The sequence below is a fragment of the Gorilla gorilla genome, chromosome 21 (assembly GCF_029281585.2).
Source record: "Gorilla gorilla gorilla isolate KB3781 chromosome 21, NHGRI_mGorGor1-v2.1_pri, whole genome shotgun sequence".
Classification (NCBI taxonomy): Eukaryota; Metazoa; Chordata; class Mammalia; order Primates; family Hominidae; genus Gorilla; species Gorilla gorilla.
The window spans coordinates 59455784-59477568 of NC_073245.2; the positions used below are offsets into that span (position 1 = coordinate 59455784).

At 46.2% G+C, this 21785-nt stretch overlaps 1 protein-coding gene across 50 annotated transcripts in view; it reads right to left on the minus strand.

The window, feature by feature from the left end:
* Positions 1 to 21785, minus strand: part of ZMYND8 (zinc finger MYND-type containing 8) — a 158962-nt gene that overhangs the window by 18243 nt on the left and 118934 nt on the right. For 24 of the 50 annotated variants that reach the window (XM_019017216.3, XM_055373134.2, XM_019017212.3 and 21 more), the window contains 4 exons: positions 18547 to 19056; positions 11402 to 11644; positions 8809 to 8999; positions 2184 to 2264 (listed from right to left, as the gene is read on the minus strand). In XM_019017216.3, the coding sequence (XP_018872761.2) occupies positions 2184 to 2264; positions 8809 to 8999; positions 11402 to 11644; positions 18547 to 19056 (1025 nt within the window). Of the gene's footprint in view, positions 1 to 2183; positions 2265 to 8808; positions 9000 to 11263; positions 11645 to 18546; positions 19057 to 21785 lie in introns of all 50 variants that reach the window. The other 26 variants (XR_008674577.2, XM_019017197.3, XM_019017198.3 and 23 more) reach the window with 2 other exon arrangements.

A 21785-nucleotide genomic window follows, 5' to 3' on the forward strand; every position in this document is an offset into this window, starting at 1 on the left:
TAAAGTGACAAGGACCAGACTTTCATATAAATAATATATTAAGGGTTATTTAGGATTTTGGTCTATAAATACGAAACTGTAAAATACAAAGATAGCTGGATTTTCACTCTTACACAACAACATTTAGGTGGTGGGATCCACACTTATTCACCTGAAATTCCAAAGCCTGACATCTCTGAAAACCAAAGGGTATTTCTGGGCAGAGGAAGTGTAACTTTGGAGCCAAACTCATTTGAGAGGGCAAATAAACAAACAAACTCGACCTGATCTGATAGGAAACTAATTAAACAGTGTTTTGGCCAGGTGCGGTGGCTCACGCCTGTAATGCTAGCACTTTGGGAGGCCAAGGTGGGTAGATCACCTGAGGTCAGGAGTTTAAGGCAAGCCTAGCCAACATGGAGAAACCCTATCTCTACTAAAAATACAAAAATTAACCGGGCATGGCGGCGCACGCCTGTAATCCCAGCTACTTGGGATGCTGAGGCATGAGAATCATTTGAACCTGGGAGGCGGAGGCTGCAGTGAGCCAAGATCATGCCACTGCGCTGCAACCTGGGTGACAGAGCGAGACTCTTCTCAAAAAAAAAAAAAATTTAATTTAAAAAATAATAATAAACAGTGTTTAATTATCGCAGTAGTTCTTAACTGGGGCAATTACGAGTACTCTCCCCTGTCATGAGAATGTCTGGAGTCATTTGTGGTTGTCACAATTGAGCAGTGTTGCTGACAGGGATGCTGCTCAACATCCTAGAATGCACAGGGCAGCCCCACAACAGAAATTATCTGGTTCAAACATCAGTATAGCTAAGGCCGAGAAAACCTGATTTATTCACGTAGTGTGAACAATCACATTTCATTGCAGAAATGGTGTCTCTAATTGTGGGGGGGCTGCATATTATAACCTCTCTAAAATCCAAAAAAAATTCTGGCATACATCCGGACCCCGGGTTTCAGGTGAGATATTATGAACCTGTATTTTCAACCACACACCAATTCTTACAACGTATACAAACAAGAATGAAGCTGTTTCTAAAGCATTATTCTTTCCCTTCTTATTTGATGTCCAAAGCATAATCATAAAGGTCATACTTGCAAACTATTCAAGGGGATTCATTGATTTTTCTTGGGTCTCTTAAATCTTTGTATTCACATTGTCTTCTGTTGAAGGGACCACCAGGTTGCCTTCCTGAAGATCTTCTCCTCTTCGTCTGAGCACCAGCCTAATGCTGCCAAGTCCTAAAAGGTCAATAGCTCTGCAAAGGATTCCCACAGCTCCCCAACGTCACCTTAAATGACCTCTGTAAGTCCTGCCACTTGTCATTTCACCTGATAACCGTTTGCATCTGGCCTACACTGTACCATCCACAGACAGCCGGCAAGTGGCCCACTCTCCAAGCCCTGATAGGGAATTAGCCTAAAGGGGAAGTTCAGGGAGGTATATTTTTAAAAGCGGATGCTTTGTAAGTAGATAGCTTAATTTTTTTTTTTTTTTCCTTAAGAGACAGGGTCTCATTCTGTCTCCCAGGCTAGAGTACAGTGGCACAATCACAACTTACTGCAGCCTCAAACTCCTGGGCTCAGGCAATCCTCCTGCCTTAGCTTCCTACAGGAACACACCACCATCTCCTGCTTGTTTTTTTAAAATTTTTGTAGAAATGGGGTTTCACTATGTTGTGCAGGCTGGTCTCAAACTCCTGGCCTCAAGCAATCCTCAGGATTCCCAAAGCGCTGGGATTACAGCCAACATGCACAGCCAATGAAATGTCTTAACCACTTTCTTGTCTACACAATCACATAATTATGGAGACTCCAGTACACAAATTATTGAAGAAGAAGAAGCACTTGTATTAGAAAGTCCAAACTTACAGAGAAGATTCAGGAGCCAGTTTTACATGAAGCAAAAAGAACCGGTGTCCAGTTTCACTAGTAGGTTAACTGAAGCTCTGATTTTGGCTGTTTTATTAGAAATGAATTGATCACACAAAGCAGGGCATGTCTCCACAGCCCCAGCCGTCTGGCTAAAGGAAAAAATACCCCCATCAATAATCACAATCAGTAGAGCCAGCTTAGTGACCAAGCCAGGACCCAAGAGGGGTTTCCAGAGAAGCTTCTTCATGGTACCACCTTTAAAGCAGCCCATAAAACACTCTTAGCAAATAAGAAATTCATGTGTCATCTCTGACCTCTGCTATTGTGCTTCCAGTAGTGTTTTTAGAAAGATCGTTGTATATTTCTGTCATTGTTCCTTTTATTGCATCCATCATCTGAAAGATAAAAACAGAAACAATTCAGCTGATCACTTCTTGGAGGCTTTTCCTGGTGACAAATACTTAAAATCTATCTGTATAAAGCAGAGGTTCTCAACTTAGGGCAATTTTGTCCTGCATGAGACACTGGGCATTTCTGGTTGCCATGACAGGTGCAGGAGCGAGGAGAAGGAGCTGCTACTGGCATCTAGAGGGTGGAGGCAGGGACGCTGCTAAACTTCCTACCTAAACCATGCTAAATGTGCAGAAGGACCCCACACAAAAAACAATGACCTATGAGCCCAAAATGTCACTAGCACTGAGGTTAAGAAACCCCAGCATTAATGGGGTAAAAATTTCCAACAAATTTCATGTATCGCATTGTGGTGCCACTTCATAACCATAAAGCTAGTTTCCATACCCACATAAAGCTAGTTTCCATACCACAGTTTGGCTGAAACTGGAGAGGCCAAATTTGGCCCCCAGATGTGTGGTGTTTTTTTTTTTTGTTTTTGTTTTTTTTTTTAAGATGGAGCCTCACTCTGTTGCCCAGACTGGAGTGCAGTGGCGTTATCTTGGCTCACTGCTACCTCCGCCTCCAGGTTCAGGCGATTCTCCTGCCTTGGCCTCCCAAGTAGTTGGGATTACAAGCGCATACCACCACACCCAGCTAATTTTTTTTCTATTTTTAGTAGAGACGGGGTTTCACCATGTTGGTCAGGCTGGTCTTGAACTCCCGACCTCAAGTAATCCACCCACCTCGGCCTCCCAAAGTGCTGAAGCCACTGTGCCTGACCCCCAGATGTCTTTTATTTGCCCAGCACAGTAGGTTCGAGAGAGGGATTACTTTGTTTTGGTTTTCATTATTTCCCGTCAAAAAACCAGCACCGCTTTATTGAGGTATATGCATATACTATACCATTCATTCATTTAAAGTATACAATTCAATGGCTTTTAGTACCTCAGAGTTGTGTATCTATCACCACAATCATTTCACAACATTTTCATTACCCCAAAAAGAAAATCCCACTCCCCCGGCCTTAGTCTTCACCTCCCGGTATCCCATCCCCCGCTCCCCCAGCCCCTGACAACCACTGATCTGCCTTCTGTCTCTCCACATTTGCTCAGTCTGGACATGTCATATAAATGGAATCACACAACTCAAAGTCCTCTGTGACTCGCGCATCCCGTGCTGCAGCAGGCAGCGGAACTTCATTCCTTTCTATAGTCCATTTTACAGATATGGCTGGTTTGTCATTTTAATGCCTTCAGTCAGGACACTGTCTTTGCGGTTCATTTCCCATCTTTTTCTTTAACTATCTGACCCCTGAATGCATCAGCCAGTTGGTGACATCAGCTAAGGTCCCTGCAGCAGGCACCCAGGGATTTGCTGAGTATGTTAATAGGATGAATTTCTCTTCTACCTCCCACCTGCCAGCTGACTCTTCCCCCATTACAGCAGAAAGAGGAGGGGACAAGAGATCAGGCTCTGTCTCAGGCCTGGCTTGACTGGTGCTGAGTCTCTCCAGTGCTTTCTAGATGCCCCAATTCAGGGAGAAGGCGGGACAAAGAGCAGCGTCCTATCTGATGCCTCACTATCCACTGCCTCTTAAGCCTCGGTTTCCCCACAAAAAAACAAGAACTGCATGCCCCCCCGGTAGGGTGTGCACGAGGATTAAATGAAAAAAACCACGCAAACACTGCAGCTCGCTACCTACCACGGAGTAGGTGTTCATAAAGAAATACCCATTCATCTTATTTTTAAAGAAAAAGAAATTCATGTAAGTATGCAATTGCGTAATTGCTGCCAACCCCCCAAAATAGTAGGCCCAAATTCACCCCAAAATGGAGTAAAATGAATAAAATCTCTGTTGAGATTTCCGCTCCCGGCTTGCTACGGAGCCCACACCATGCCGTTGCCAGCAAAAACACTCTGCGCTTTCCACGGCTTTGCAGCCCTCCTGCACTTGCCTCCTTGCTCTGTTGCACCCACCGTGTCCATTTTAAAAATTACAACTAAATGGCTTTACAAGAAAACTTTAAAAAGTGGGTGAAATTCAATACATTGCTAATGTAATGGTCACATTCCATTTCAAAGATATCATGCATTCATGGACTGCCTTTTACTCTTAACTTCCAAATATAGCAAAGACTTCAGCATCGGTAAAGAACACCACTTTGCCAAAACACACAGAACTGCGTCTTCCACTCCAGGTCAACTCAGAGACAGGAAAAGTTCATCAGCTGCCAAAAAATGTCACTGTGTTCATTTTTTTTAACTTCAAAGAAAACACCTATCAAAAAAGTCATTCCTGGACAGGCACAGTGGCTCACGCCTATAATCCCAGCACTTTTGGGAGGCTGAGGCAGGCGAATCACCTGAGGTCAGGAGTTCGGGACCAGCCTGGCCAATATGGTGAAACCCTGTCTCTACCAAAAATACAAAAATTAGCCAGGTGTGGTGGTGGGCACCTGTAATCCCAGCTACTTGGGAAGGTGAGGCGAGAGAATCGCTTGAATCTGGGAGGCAGAGTTTGCAGTGAGCTGAGATTACACCGCTGCACTCCAACTAAGAGTGAGACCTTGTCTCAAAAATAAATAAATAAATAAATAAATAAATAAATAAATAAATAAATAAAGTTTTGCCAAAAGTGTCAAGGGGAGCTGGGGGCCTGAAGACCCAGCTACCTGGGGAAGCCAAGGTGGGAGGGTCGCTTGAACCCAGGAGTGGCCAGCCTGGGCACCAGGGTTAGACCCCATCTCTAGAAAAAAAAAAAAATTTCTTTTAGTAATTTTTTAAAGAACAAAGGGGATGCAGAAGGTAACAAAATTAAAATGGCTGCAGGAGCTGAGAAAACAGCTTCCTGCAAACCACTAATCAGACCCACTCAGCAGGCCTCAGCTTTCCCATTCATAAGCAAACAGCTGGGACTAAATCAAGGGAAGGTGATGTAAGGACAACCGAAGGTAGAACAAGAGATCATTCAGGCAAAACCAGACACCTACTTATATCACTAATGAAAAAATTACCCGCTTTCAATTCTCTAATAATCCTACAGATTGCTTCAGCAGGAAGTCTCAGTTTGGTGCTGTTATGCCTTTAACACTTTCATGACAACCTCCCCCATGTTTTTTTTTTTTTTGAGACAGAGGAGTTTCGCTCTGTCCCCCAGGCTGGAGTGAAGTGGCGCAATCTCAGCTCACTGCAACGTCCATCCCCTGGGTTCAAGCAATTCTCCTTCTTCAGCCTCCTGAGTAGCTGGGATTATAGGTGCCTGCTACCACACCGGGCCAATTTTTGTATTTTTAGTAGAGACGGGGTTTTGCCATGTTGGCCAGGCTAGTCTCGAACTCCTGACCTCAGGCGATCCACCCACCTGGGCCTCCCAAAGTGCTAGGATTCCAGCTGTGAGCCACCGCACCAGGCTTTTTTTTTTTTTTTTTTGAGACAGGGTCCTGCTCTGTCCACCCAGGCTGGAGTGCAATGGTGCAATCACAGCTCACTGCAGCTTCAAACTTCTGGGCTCAAGTAATCCTCCCATCTCAGCCTCCCAAATAGCTGACACTACCGGCATGTGCCACCAGGCCCAGCTAATTTTTGTTATTTGTAAAGACAAGATCTCAGTGTGTTGCTCAGGCTGGTCTTAAACTCCTGGCCTCAAGTGATCCTCCCACTTGAGCCTCCCAAAGTGCTGCGGTTACAGCCACTGGCTCAAACAGCCACACTGAATCCTAAGAGGAGTTGCTTATAAAAGTCATGTGGCAACAGTTTGTGGACCATGAACATTTGTGGTCAGCAGGCTTGTTTGAAATGCACAAAGCAGTTCAAAGCCAGGTTAAGTGCACACACTCTAGGGCCTGGCTGCTATCATTCAAAGTCCAGCTTTGCCATTCACTAGCTTGTGACCCTAGACACACTGTGTAACCTCACTGGGCTTCAGTTTTCTCATCTATAAAATTGGGGTGATAACAGTACCTACACTTCATCAATTTGTCAAGAAGACTGAGTAAGTAACATACAAAAAGTGCTTAGGACAGCATCTAGCCTAGAGTAAATGCTATGCAGACATATTGCTACCTTATGTGGTAGGCAAACTCTAAGTGGGCTCCCGATGATCCCAACCTACTAATATTTTGTGCCCATCTGTAATCCCCTCCCTCTGACCTAACAACTTGCTTCTACCCAATGGAATACAGCAAACGTAATGAGTTGTCACTTCTGTGACTGGCCTAAGTAAGCCTGTGACTTCCATCTTGCCAGCAGGCTCTCTCCATTGCTGGCTTTTGAGACAGTTTCGCTTTGTCGCCCAGGCTGGAGTGCAGTGGCGAGATCTCGGCTCACTGCAACCTCCACCTCCCAGGTTCAAGCAAGTCTCGTGTACCAGCCTCCTGAGTAGCTGGGACTACAGGCGCATGCCATCATGCCAGGCTGATTTTTTGTATTTTGGTAGAGATGGGGTTTCACGATGTTGCCCAGGCTGGTCCTGAACTCCTGAGCTCATGCAATCCACCCACCTCAGCCTCCCAAAGTGCTGGGATTACAGGTGTGAGCCACCATGCCCAGCCTCCATTGCTGATTTTGATGAAGCAAGCTGCCATGCTGGGGAGGCCCACATGGCAGGGAACTGAGGGTGGCCCAGGCCACTTGCCCTCAAGAAGTGAATCTTGCCTGCTACCACCTAAATGACCTTGAGAGTGGATCTCAAGTTGAGCCTTTGTGTGAGTCCCAAACCCTTGCAGACACCATGACTGCAACTGCAAGAGATCCTGAAGCAGAGAGCCCTGTGGAGCCGTGCCCAGATTCCTGACCCACACACACTGTAGGATAATAAAGGTGTGTGCTGTTTAAAGCTGCTAAGTTTTGTGGTAATTTGTTCTGCAGCAATAGATAACAATTACACCTACACAGAAGAAATAAAAAGAAACATGACCAATGAAAACTCATTTGTGTAAAAGAAAAAAATTCATATATATTTCTCTCACCATTCAGAATTTTAAAAGATTCCTCTTCCCTTAACTCAATATAATAAAGCCAATTCTTTATTATTAAGACTATAAGAATTTTAGAAGCAGGCTGGGTGTGGTGGCTCACACCTGTAATCCCAACGCTTTGGTAGGACTAGGCAGGAAGATCACTTGAGGCCAGGAGTTTGAGACCAGCCTGGGCAACAAAATGAGACCCTGTTTGCAGTTTTTAAAAAGAAAGAATTCTAGAAACAACCATCCTCAATTATTTTCATCCATTCTAAAAACTAGAACTGTTTACTCATCAGTATTAGTAATCTACTCATCAGTAAAGAATAAATTATTACCTACTTAGTAATTTACTAACTAATCTCAGTAGATTATAAATCAATAGCTATTATTAAGTTATTGATAATAATTGAAGCCAATAAAAACAAAGCCCAACTATGGGTCAAGCACTTACTACATGCCAGGCAGGCATTGTTCTAGGCCTTGGCAGTGAGCAAAACAGACAAAAAATTCCTGCCTTTGTGGACCTGACATTCTGGTGGTTATCATTACCACCGTGGTCTAATGACAAGATACACAGCACATCAGTCCAGCGCACTCTAACATGACGCTGAGAACTGCAGATGGTATCTACCTGAATTCAACAGTGACCATAAAAGCACTTGGCAGGCCGGGCGTGGTGGCTCACACCTGTAATCCCAGCACTTTGAGAGGCCGAGGTGGGTGGATCACCCGAGGTCAGGAGTTTGAGACCAGCCTGGTCGACATGGCGAAACCCCATCTCTACTAAAAAAATACAAAGATTAGCCAGGCATGGTGGCGCGTGCCTGTAGTCCCAGCTACTTGGGAGGCTGAGGCAGGAGAATCGCTTGAACCCAGGAGGCGGAGTTTGCAGTGAGACGAGATTGTGTCACTGCACTCCAGCCTGGGGAACAGAGTGAGACTCCATCTCAAAAAAAAAAAAAAAAAAAGCACTTGGCAACTTAAGAGAAAAAAAGAAGGGGCCTGTGCTGAGACAGTTCCCATGAGTTCACCAACAACAGGCAATCCTGCCCACCATGCCACTTAATGGGGACTGTGCCCCAGAGGGCAGGAGACAGGGGAGAGGGAGTCCCCTTGGTCCCCCTCCCCATCCATCTTGATTCCTGGAAAAATCAAAGTGTGGGCATCTCACCTTGCCAGTCTCATGTTTAAGTCTCTGTCACTTCTGCTCCACATGCAAAGCTCTAAATGCAAACCAAACCCCTGGTCAGCTGTTCACTGAAGATCAGTCACGTGTTCCAGTGCCTTAATGAGTGACTTGAATTCTCGAAGGTAATTCTGATTATGTCATTTGCACTTTATTATGAACTGACTTTAGAATCTAAGCCCACTTGGAGTAAGATTCAGTCCATTCTACATTTCTCCGTTAGACCCAAATTAAAGAACGTGGTCTTGGAGATTCTGTTTTTTAAAAAAAGGGTCTTCCCTCCTAACCACTCCCTAAAGCCTGCAAGGTTAAGACGCTCACGCTTCCCCTCGGGAGACCAAGGTTCTGGCATCCTGCCAGGTGTCTGCCATCTCCACGGTAGCTCTCCCATCCACTCACTTTGCTAGTGTACTTGGCAATATCAGCGGCGACATCAGCTGAGGCAGTGGCGATGGGCAGGTCAGCGTTGACTGAGGACACAAGGGTGCTCATGGACCCCGAGCTGGTGACCAGGGGCGATGACTGTGTGCTGGTCACCAGGGTGATGGTGGACGTGGATGGGCTCTGTGTGATCTCCTTCTGCTGGACAGCTAGGAAGGCAAAGCATCCTGATTACCCCACGTGGGAAGGACCCATCCCAGCACAAAGCTGTGGTGTAGAAGCAAAGCCCCTAATAGATGTCCTGAGAGCTTTTCTACTTTTAAATGACAAAGATGCTCCCCTTGACCAAACTCTATCCAGGTTTCTCAACTAGGCCCTAACCTTGGCCTGGAAAGACTTGAGCAAACATTGACAGTTTCTAAGAGCTCAAGAGTGCATGCTAGGATGACCCCAACCCCCTCTTAAAGCGCCTGCCTGGGAAAACTCAATGCTGGCAAAAGAACTGACAGTTTTGTTCCAGCCAACACCTGAAGACAGAACCTCAGCATCCCAGTGTCTATGGGAGAGTAGGGGCCCGACTTCATGAAGTGCCTGTTAGCAAATCAAGATGTTTAACTTCCCTGACTCTACTGAGGCCCAACTCGCTCCCATCCCTACTCCCTCATTCTCCCTTTAAAACGTCCAGTCACCCCTGTACAAATCAAAGTTAATTTCAGCTTATGCTAGACTCTTGCCCCTATTACAGTAGCATATTACCAATTTAAATTGGTCTTTACCCCTCTAACTAGGCTTTACTTTGGCGTAAGACAATCTGAAGCAATGAGCCACTTTTTGGCCGCGCTCTTTTTTTTTTTTTTTTTTGACACAGTCTCACTCTGTCGCCCAGGCTGGAGTGCAGTGGTGCAATCTTAGCTCACTGCAACCTCTACCTCCGAGGTTCAAGGGATTCTCATGCCTCCCTCCTGAGTAGCCAGGGTTACAGGCATGTGCCATCATGCCCGGCTAGTTTTCTGCTTTTTTTTTTTTTTTTTTTTTTTTTCTCCATTTTAGTAGAGATGGGGTTTCACCATGTTGACTGGGCCGGTCTTGAACTCCTGGCCTCAAGTGATCTGCCTGCCTTGGCCTCCCAAAGTGCTGGGATTACAGGTGTGAGCCACCGCGCCCGACCCTCTTCTTGGTAGCAATTAAACTCCCCTGGGGAAGCGTCCTGCTTATGAGATATGAAGACAGAAGACAGGAAGCCGCAATCCCAATCTCAAATATCCTAGACTCGGCTTTGCCCCACCAACTTTTTAAATAGCAAGATTAATCCAACTGTACTCTCAATTTTGCCTGGCCAATTTTTCAGGACCCACTCCCTTGCCATCTTTGAAGGGTTTCACTGGGGGCCAGTTCAAGACCTGGCCACCTTTCAACCTCACATTCTGCTGCTCATGAGCCCCTCTCACAGGGGCGCACTCACTATGAGTTTCAGTTGAAGAACCCAGCCTTTGAGGATCTAGATGCAGGTTTCCTGGTAGAAAGATCTACATCAATGCTCACAAAAGCCAGGCAAACTGGTACCAACCAGTCAGATCAGCACTGTGTTTGGCCTAATTTCAGCTCCAGATGGAGCCTCCTGCAGGACTGGTGGGAGTTCTGATTCTGCAACTTCAGCAAGTGGTTCTTGAGGCTGGCTCATCTTGTGTGTGTGACGAATCTCCAGTTACTAAGGTAACCTTCGCTATCAACTTCTCGCACTGTACTTTTTCCAAAATAACTCCAAGAGGTTCCCTCATGTGCACAAGGAAATTTATACAAAGATATTCATTGCAGCACTGCTCACAGTAGAAAAAAAACTGAAAGCAACCTAAATGCCCATTAGTAGAGGAATGCTTTAAATAAACTATGAAATACTATGCAGCAGTCCAAAAGAACAAGGCAGGGCTGTATGTGCTGATGTGGATGGACCTCCAAAACATGCTGATGGGTGGAAAAAAAAAGCAAGTATGGTACCATTTTTATGTTTTAAAAAAGAAAAAAAAAGGGGAAAAAAAGGACTAATTTTATGGCATCATATACATGATACGCACATATATACATACAGATATGTATATATACATATACATGCATACATGCATAGAAAAGCTTTTACAACGGTTGATACTGGCCACTGTGGAAGGGAAGAGAATGAAATGGAAGGTAAACGGGATAACAGACTTTTATGTAAAACTTTCTGCCCCCTTTTTAAGGAGAATATATGCATATATCATTTATAAAATGAACAAAAAAAAACTTTTTGAAAGTAAAAAAGCAAGTAGCAAAACAATTTTTAAAAATAATGCCAAATGGAATGTGCAAGGCCTTCAAGATACAATGGCCCGGAAACAAACGAGAACTAAAAAAAAAAAAAATAAAAGAGCAATGACTTTCTCCTGTCGATGTGGCAAAATGGGAGCGGGCGCCACGGAGAACAGAAGGGGAGGCTCGGTACCTTTCACAGCCTGTCTGGTCTGATATCTCGTCCCCTGGGAAGACTGAGGCTGCTGCTGCTGGTTTTGCTGCTGCTGCTGTTGCTGCTGACGCTGCATCTTCTGCATGTGCCACTTTTGGGAGGACGTTTGAAACTTACTTGATGAGTTCCACACGACCCGCTGCACGGCCGGGGCAGTCTCCTTCGGTAAAAGCGGCCTCTGCTTTTTCACCGGGCTTCCTGTGGCGGCGGGGGCCGGGGCCGTGACGGTGACCGTGGAGGACGTGCTGGTAGTGGCTGTGGCGCCAGCCGCGGAAGTTTGGGCGGAAGAGCGGGTGAGCACCGGCGTTTCCGGGGGAGAATGGCTGCCCGCCGTCGTGGATGGTGGAGTTTTACCTACAACTAGCCAATGCATGAAGAAAAAACAAACAAAAACCGGATTTCACCGAGGTTCACCTGCACGGTCTTGACGCCAGCAAGTTCTGGGTAAAACCTACGAAAGCCAGGAATGCCGAACCAATTCGACGTGCCAAGCACACCGCGCTGGAGGAGTACATTCTCACCTAACGCTGAGGCCACTTCTGCCGCGTCTTCCATCTCGGCGAGCAGCGGCCTCCTTTACTGAGCGCCGGCCCACATCTGAGATACAAGTCAAGACCTCTAGGGGAGAATGAAGGAAACAAGACCCGGCTCCTGCGCTCAAGCTCCCCTACACCTAGTGGACAATGCGGTGGGCGAACAGATTCAATGTTCACGCCCTTTTCGCAAAGTTAAAATCTAGTCGGCACCTTGAGAAGGGCCCAGAGGAAGTCAATCCAGACAGGAAGAGCAATTCTTTGGCTAGGGAACGTAGAAAGCAATACCTCCAGAGAGCCAGATGGCCTCCCAATGGCCAAAGCAGTAACACTCAGTCACCCAGAAAGAAAAGTATTCTTTTCATCTCTTCTGATTCCCTCCAGGACAAAGTTTGAAGGCGGTACTGATAGCCAGGACAATACCAGGAAAACAAATTCTGCCCCAAGGCCAGAACCTTCCCCCAACGCAATGGTACTGATCTAGGATTGAGTAGCATTGCTTTGGTTTTGATTGGATTTATTCCTATCACCAGCTTTTATGTATACTGTGCGCTACTGTTCTTATTGGGTGGTGTTCAAGTCTAAAATGAGTTTATACTCGCAGATGCTTTTTTCAGGGGAAATTTTTTTACTAAAAAAATGAGGCCAAGCACGGTGGCTCACGCCTGTAATCCCAGCACTTCGGGAGGCTGAGGCAGGCAGATCACTTGAGGTCAGGATTTTGAGACCAGCCTGACCAACATGGGGAAACCCCGTCTCTATTAAAAATACAAAAAAATTAGCCGGACGTGGTGGGAAACTGAGGCAGGAGAATTGCTTGAACCCAGGAGGCGGAAGTTGCGGTGAGCCGAGATCACGCCACTGCACTCCGGCCTGTGAGAAAGAGTGAGTGAGACTCCGTCTCAAAAAATATTACTAATAGGCCAGGCGCAGTGGCTCACGCCTGTAATCCCAACACTTTAGGAAGCTGAGGTGGGCGGATCACTTGTGGTCAGGAGTTCAAGACCAGCCTGGCCAACATAGTGAAACCCCGTCTCTACCGAAAATACAAAAATAGCCGGGTGTGGTGGCACGCGCCTGTAGTCCCAGCTACTCAGGAGGCTGAGGCAGAAGAATCGCTTGAACCCGGGACGTGGAGGTTGCAGGGAGCCGAGACCATGCCACTGCACTCCAGCCTGGGTGACAGGGTGAGACTCCGTCTCAAAATAATAATAATAATAAATGAAAAGTAAATAAAATGAGTTTATTTTATTTATTTATTGAGATGGATTCTCACTCTGTCACCCAGGGTGGAGTGCAGTGGCACAAACTTGGCTCACTGCAACCTCCGCCCTCTGAGTTCAAGCGATTCTCCTGCCTCAGCCTCCCGACTACGTGGGATTACAGGCGCCTGCCACCGCACCCAGCTAATTTTTTTTATTTTCAGCAGAGACGGGGTTTTGCCATCTTGCCCAGGCTGGTCTTGAACTCCTGACCTCATGATCCATCCGCCTTGGCCTCCCAAAGTGCTGGAATTACAGGCGTGAGCCAACGTGCCCGGCCTATTTTATTTTATGTTTTAAAGAGATAGAGTTTTGCTATATCACCCCGGCTGGGCTCAAGCGAGCCACTTCAGCCTCCCGAGTAGCTGGGACTACACGGGACGTGCTACTGTGTCCTGCTTTAAATGAGCTTAATTTTATTTTTAAAGAATGAGATTCTTGGCCGGGTGCAGTGGCTCACGCCTGTAATCCCAGCACTTTGGGAGGCCGAGGCGGGCAGATCATGAAGTCAGGAGTTCGAAACCAGTCTGGCCAACATGGTGGAACCCCATCCCTACTAAAGATACAAAAAATTAGCCGGGCATGGTGGTGTGTGCCTATAATCCCAGCTACTTGGGAGGCTGAGGCAGGAGAATCGCTTGAACCCATGAGGCAGAGGTTGCAGTGAGCCGAAATCGCCCCATTGCACTCCAGCCTGGGTGACAGGGTGAGACTCCGTCTCAAAAAAAAAAAAAAAAAAAAAAAAAGATTCTTTAAATAAAAATATTAAGTCAAAAATTATACAAGCAGGACTTGAGAACGGGAAAGACAATGAATGTGAATGACTCAAGTTTGAAAAACGCTGCCATATGGAGTATGTCATCTTGGAGGAGCTGGGCTGGTGGGGAATAAAGGGTAGGATTTCAACAGGCGGAAAGTGAGAATCTGGAGGGAACAGCATCAGCCAAGATATGTCTAGGAATACAGAGCATTTGAGTAAGTGAGGGCAGGCAGGGAGGAGGGGCTGGAAGGGAGGTTAGAGCCAGAAGCACTGAGCAGCAGGTAGAGGCGATGACCACACGGGAGCTCATTTGTAAAGGTGGCTCAGTTATGGATGCACAGGCCTCAGCCCCCGGTTAGGTGAGCCTATGCCCCAGAGAGGATATCTGGGGAACACACACCACACCCAGGTACAAGCCAACACCCCGATCTAGGACTATGCTCCCTGACATCAAACTCCTTTAAATAAGGATTATGTCTGCCTCTTTTTCTTTTTTTTTTTTTTTTGAGATGGAGTCTTGCTCTGTCACCCAGGCTGGAGTGCAGTGGCGTGATCTCGGCTCACTGCAAGCTCCGCCTCCTGGGTTCACACCATTCTCCTGCCTTAGCCTCCGGAGTAGCTGGGACTACAGGTGCCCGCCACCATGCCCAGCTCATTTTTTGTATTCTCAGTAGAGGCGGGGTTTCACTGTGTTAGCCAGGATGGTCTCAATCTCCTGACCTTGTGATCCACCCGCCTCGGCCTCCCAAAGTGCTGGGATTACAGGCGTGAGCCGCCGCGCCCGGCCTATGTCTGTCTTTTTAAGATCAGTATTACCCAGAAAAAGACACGAGCCTGATTACTCCAGCAAGGATTTTCATTCAGTAAGCTGTGGGTTTTAAGAAGCCAAGGAGGGGAAGAGACAAGCTGACTATCCTGACTTCAGAGGGTGTTCTCGATGGTTATTGAGATGTTGCTGGCCCTTGTACTTCCCCAGAGAGGAGAATCCAGCCAAGCTGGTCGGCAAGAGCCTGGGGTGGGTCTGGAAGGAGAGCTTCCTGCAGTGAAGAACTCCGATGCTTCCAGGGCCACCTGCCAGATATGGGGCACAGTCCCCGCCTCTTCCACGTGGAGATGAGGTGTTGAACTGGGCCCTTCTAAGAGGAGGGCAGGGGGCAATGCCTTAGCAGAGCTTCTAACCCACGTAAGTGCCTTCAATGCCTTCCTTTCCTGCCACATCACCAAAAAATATACTGTTATTGTTGATGAGCTAGCCTGTCTCCCCACCGTAAGGGCAACCGCAAAATGGTCGTTTTCTCTCTCCTGATTTGCAAAAGCAAACAGCCAGCAGGGCGGAGGGGTTACTGCTCTGCAGTGACCACAGCTGGCTCTCTGCCAAATAAAGAACTGGAGTATACAATCCGATAAGATTCCAGGCTCAAAATTGTTTGAAGTTATTTAGATACCAAAATATTTAAATTTCCAGGAATCCTGATGGTTTATGGAGACAAAATGAGGCTATAGGAAATTTCATTTGCCCCAGAAATTTGGAGTACATAATCAATCACCTGTAGCGGGGAAAAAAAGGGTGAATTTTTTTTTAAAGGGTCAGCACCTGAGAAGCTGCCCTGTCAAATTAACCTACTTAATTCCTGAATTTGTCACTGGTCACTGTTTTTCATTTATAAAGCAAGGACTTTTTAAGAGAAAAATTAGCATCCCCTTTGTAGAAGGATGGAAATTACTGATGTGCCAGTGAAAGCACAGCAAAGAGTCTAAGTGTGCTCTCTTTGCTTCTGTTCTGAGGTTATTAGCTATAAAAGCTGTTTTGCCATCTGAAGATTCATATTCTACCCATAAGCTGCATCCCTAGTGGAAGGTAAGCTGGAGGTCACAACAGCGCAATCCAAAATGCCCTTCACTTACTAAACTCTTAAGTGAAAACACGTCATTGAAAAGATGCTCTCTAGGAGTCTGACACGAGAATTTTTCAAGACCCAAACCACCATCAGCTCTGAATTTAAGATCAATTGGTTTTGCCCCAAGCCTTAGGAAGCTGCTCTAACTGAACTGTGTTTCAGAATCATCTTCAGCTTAATTGTCCACCATCTACTAAAGCTTCCTGGAGAAATTCCCTTCAGACATCAATGTGAGGAAAAGTTCTACTTCTTTTAATCAACTAGAATGGTTTTTTGTTTTTTTGGAAAGTATGAGATCTTCTAAGGTACTGTGTTTCCCATTCTGCTTTCAGAGCCAACTTCCCTAACTCTGAAGATTGAAATAGTACAGATTTCTGTATAAAACCTTTCCCCAGACCACTTGCTATTCTACCTTCATTTTCCTTTTACATGGATGTCTTTATTTTCATCTTGTTTCATATGGTTATGTATCCTTGTCAATCTGTTGCAAATTCTTTCTGGAAGAGGTAGGGGCACAAAACCAATCAATCAAAAGATCTGTTCCAGAAAGAAAGAACAGTATAAATATGTCACTCATAGGAGCACTGCCATCTGCACCCAAATATTCCTACGATCCTCATGAAATAAATGCTACTCCTATTGTTCTCTGCAACAAGAGACAGTCTCTCAAACCCCAATCCACAACATACTCATATTTTTCAGAGGCCATCTATAAATCTAACAGATGGGTCGGGATGGTTTGATGGCCTATCTTCCCTCCCTTATGTAACTTGTATCTCTCTCTTCCTCCACTGTACCTCTCACAGACATTCTCTTTAGCTGAACTGCAGGAATCCTCTCTCACTCTGACAGCTGAGGTTCCAGAGCAGCCCAGGTTGACCATAACCACAGCAGAAAGATTCTCAAGGCCCATCCCTAACTTGCTTTAAGCCACCAGACAATGGAAACCCCAAAGGACATGGAGTTACATCTTATTCAAGGGTTTGACTGACAAGTTAGCTCCTGATAGAAGTTAGGCACAGTCAAGATTTAAACCTGGCTATCCCTTAAGTCACTTGCCACATACATAAGGTTTTATGGCTACGACCTGTAATTTGTCCTTGGGCAATGTTTCTTCTGGGCCCTTAGTTAATTCTTCAGTATCTTTATTGAGCATGTTGAATCCTCTAACCTACTTGCCAAGCCAACTGAAAAATGTGCTGAATACTTTGTCAGTAGGAAGGACATCCTTCCAATCATTCCCACACCCCTTTTGGTGGGCTTGTTAACATGCCCAGGCTGCACTAGGCTGTGGGGTAGTCACTGCTGGTTCAGAATATAACAGTAGCCTCTGAGACTCAGGGGATATTTGGCAATATTTGATTGCCACATTTGTGACTGCCACAACTGAGCAGGTAAGGTTGCCATCTGGCTGGTAGAGGCCAGGGATGCTGGAAAACATCCTCCAATACACAGGACTAAGAATTATCCAGGGCAAACTGTCAGAAGTGCAAGGTTGTGAAACTCTGGGCTCAGTTAAGTTAAATGCAAATAAGATTAAAAGCCAGTAAGGCCAGACGCAGTAGCTCATGCCTGTAATCCCAGCACTTTAGGAGGCCGAGCCGGGTGGCTCACCTGAGGTCAGGAGTTTGAGACCAGCCTGGCCAACATGGTGAAACCCTGTTTCTACTAAAAATACAAAAATCAGCCAGGCGTGGTGGCAGGTGGCTGTAATCCCAGTTACTTGGGAGGCTGAGGGAGGAGAATCACTTGAACCCAGGAGGCGGAGGTTGCAGTCAGCCGAGATTGTACCATTGTACTCCAGCCTGGGCGACAAGAGCCAAATTCTGTCCGCCGCACCCCGCCCCCCCCCCCCCCCCGCCCCCCGCCCAGAAAAGCCAATACACATATCCACCATACTCCATTTTCTAGTGCCCTAAGAAGCACTCAGTATTCTGGCACCAATCACCCAAATACTGTCCTACTACTGTAAGAAAATACACTTGGAGATGCCTAGGTGGCATGAGGGGAGGAAAGCAAAGCTGAAATCATCAAAACCTTTGAAATGAACGCTGCTTTTTTTTTTGGAGAGGGAGTCTTGCTCTGCCACCCAGACTGGAATGCAGTGGCGCAATCTCAGCTCACTGCAACCTCCGCCTCCTGGGTTCAAGCGATTATCCTGCCTCGGCTTCATGAGTAGCTGGGATTACAGGCGCCTGCTATCACGCCCCGCTAATTTTTGTATTTTAGTAGAGACAGGGTTTCACTATGTAGGTCAAGCTGGTTTTGAACTCCTGACCTCAAATGATCCACCCGCCTTGGCCTCCCCAAGTGCTGGGATTACAAGCGTGAGCCACCATGCCCAGCTTGAAATGAACACTCCTAACCGTTTGAGACTTGTCAAAAGAGAATGAGATGTCTGTGGAATGCAGCACTGAAGGACCATTTGACAAGATCCAAATGTTAACAAACACTTTGGGGAAATAAATGAGCATATTGGAAAAGAAGCTGCTCAGACTAAAAATGACTTGGTCACTAAAAGTAACCATCATTTTCTAACAGACTTCTCTTTCTGTACTCAAAATCAATCATACTGGATACCGAGCAGGTTAAAGGTAGGCAGGCCCATGTTTGAGTCCAGGTCCTGTTCTATGACTAGCTAGGCAACCTTAAACCAAACACAGCTTCACTGTGCCTCTCTCTCAGTGTGTTAGAGGGTCACGTAACTTCTGATTTGTTTCTTTAAGAGTCACAGAACTTTTGATAGTAAGCATACGAGGTAGGATTCTAAACCAAATTAAGAAAACTGGAAACAGATACAATCACTTACCATCCTGTTTGGGAGATGGTTCTTTGGGTTCCTTCTTATTTTTTCGACCCTCCCGCCCAGAATGGTCTTCTCCTAAATCTATGACAAGTTCGCTCTCTGAATCAGAGTCCAGGCCCAAATGGACTGTTGGGGAATCCGTCTCATCTTTTCCCTTCAGTTTATCCTTTATGGGGTGAGGTGAAGGTTTTGCCTTTTCGGAAAAGTCCTTCTCAGGCTCAGGGCTGGCCTTGTCCTTGACTGCTCCAGGGTCTGCCTTCTCGCTGGCTGGTGACGTGCTTTTCAGCTCCTCTTTAATCTCCACTGGGTTTGTAGGCTTGGGCTTTTTTTTAACAGCAGATGGCTCTTTGTCCATCCGACAACCTTCTTTGTCCTCTGTGTCTTCTGGCTCATTCTTAGACTTCTGCTCATCATCACTGATATACTCACTATCGCTACTATCTGACTTCTCAGAATCCTCCGAATCGCTGTGCTCTACGGCCGTATAGACATCTTCCGAGATTTCATTTATGCCTAAATTCAAAAAGAAAACCCAGCATGTGGCGTAGTCACAAAATAAAGAGCAGGACGAAAAATGCAAACATTTTTCCACACCAAATGCTGGAATAAGAAAAGCACGTTTCAAATCGCATCACATTGGCCTAAATGGGGCCAGTAATAAACTCAAGTGGCAACTGGCTACGGCTGCCAAATGGTACTTGCCTTGGGAGAGGGTTTTGGTTGTTAACATTCAAAGGAGACACGGGACCTACCAACGGAGATTTTAAATTTATATGGCACTAAATATGTGGTGCCAAATTTTTGCAACGTTGATAACTAATTGGGATTATTGAGAATGAGAGGGCTGGAAGGGAACAGCAGGGACAAGCTATTCAAACTGATCCAATTTACAGATTAGAAAACAGAGGCCCAGGGATATCACCTGCCCTAGGACACAAGACAGAGGCCAGGCCAGAACCCTGGGTTCCTGGCTCCCCACCAACACTCTTCCCTTGGGTTTCCAAAGCGTTAAAGTTCTTGATCCTTTGTGTCTAAGCCAAAGAAAATAAGCCAAAGTCTTAAAGCAGAGGTTGCAAACAGCCCACAAGTCACATCTAGCTTGCAGACATGTTTCATGCGAGAGGCACTGGTTTGGCCCACAGGGTATCTTGTCTGCTTTTAATTTATAAATGTGTTGTCCAACTCACAAATCAGGAAATTTCATATAGAAATCAAAGCAGGGGCTTCTGATGAAAGAGCGGAAAATCTAGCCGCTCTGGGTCACCAGCCTGCCAGGCATTGGCTGGGACAGGAAAGCCACTGGCTCCTCTAGGCGGGGGACACACTTGTCTCCAGGTGACCCGGGTGCCCAGCCTCCCTCTTGTTCCCTGCACTCGTGGAAAGTCAACTGCCACTCGGTGTGCATGGCTCTTCCACTGGTAAAGGAGTCAGGAGAGAAGTCACATACTTCTGTCTCTTTCAAAAGGAAGAAGCACAAACTAGCAGGTGTTTCATACACACAAACAAAAATGGGCAGAAGCACATTTCTAACAACAGTTCCATTTAACCCATTTACGGCTCCTGCTCCCAACCATATGTTATGCCATCATACTGTAGATAATAATACTATATCCTAAACTTTTAGAAAGAGGAAAGAAAACCCAATCAAGTCTGTGCAATCTCTTCATTCTAGAGCAATGGCCACTGTGAATGGTGCCACTGTCCGACCTGTATACACCAAAAAGAAACCTGCAAAAATACCAGAGCCATGAACAGCCCGGGGCATGGGGGATCAGCAGGATCATTGGGGAATGTATCTGCCTCCACCAGGGCTCAATCAAAAACACAAGTCGAGCCAGGCATGGTGGTGCACACCTGTGGTCCCAGCTACTCAGGAGGCTGAGGCAGAAGAACTGCTTGAACCCAGGAGTTCAAGGCTAGCCAGGGCAACACAGGAAGAACACAAGCCAAAATACAAACACCCAGATCTGGTATAATTCTGGGATCCTAGGCTTGTGCTACTGGTAGGTAATGATTGGAAACAAGAAGGAAAAGTGTAAGCACATATGTGATAGGAAAAGCTTGGGTACTGCAGTCCAAAGGACATGAATTCAAATCCTGCTTTTCTGTTTTTATTACTGGTGTGACCCTGAACAAGTTATTTATCTCTCTGAGCCTCAGTTTCTCTATCCGCAAAATGGGACTGATAAAAGTATCAACCTCCCAAGACAATCTATATGCAGTGCTTACTTAGCATAGTGTCCAAGGAAACACTCAGTAAATGGAAATAATAAAATTCTTATTAGCAATAAAAACAAATCAAGAGTTGGGCCAGCTGCATGGAAGGACCCAAGAGGATTATTTAAATGGCATGCCAAATTTCACCCATGCCACCCAATGTCCTCACCAAACAGGCAACCCAATGGGAACTGTTGTCCTCTGGACAGCCCCAGATGGGTCCCTAACTCTAGCTGCTTTCTCACCTGAAGATGCAGAGCACCCACTGACACTCAGAGGAGCTTGCTCTCCAGAGGCCCAGCCATCCCCCACTTCTTTACAAATGCCCTCCTAGCTTTACTTACTTATTCAACAAACATTCCAGAGCATCTACCATGTGCACAGACCAAGTACCATAGAGAAGGCAAATCCGCATAAAACGGCCTCCCTGCCCTCAAGGAGCTTCCAGTCTAGATTGGGAGGGACACCCCCACACAAAGGGACCATTGCTACTTCCAAGCAATAAAGTACCAAAGGAGGAGGGCAGATGGGGAGGGCAGTCAGGGGAGACTTCCTGGAGGAGGTGAGATCTGAGCTCAGCCTCACAGAAGGCAGGATTCAGGTAGGCAGTGTGAAGGCAGGCAGCACAGGGAAGAGGAAGGAAGGCAACAGCTACAGAAGCAGGGTTTGCCTGGTGGGGAGACCAGTCTGGAGGGAAAGGGTTTCGTGTCGGACACCTGCAGAACACACTCACTACTCGTGTGGAGGCACTGATGCGTACTGAGAAGGAGAGCAGAGGCAAACTCAGAGGATCCTCATTCTGCTTGCAAACCTTGATGATTCAAACCTGTATCTCGAGTTTCCAAGACTGCTTTCACCAAAGAATAAACTGATGAGTTCAAAAAGCCCTGAATTAACTAGCAAGTCTGAAGTCTTTTGCCATGAGTGGAAATGTATTTTAGCTGAGCAAATAGTTGAAAGTTAAAGCAGCTGCTAAAAGCAGCCAGGATTCAACCTTGATTTCATCCAGGTGGTATCCCTACCAG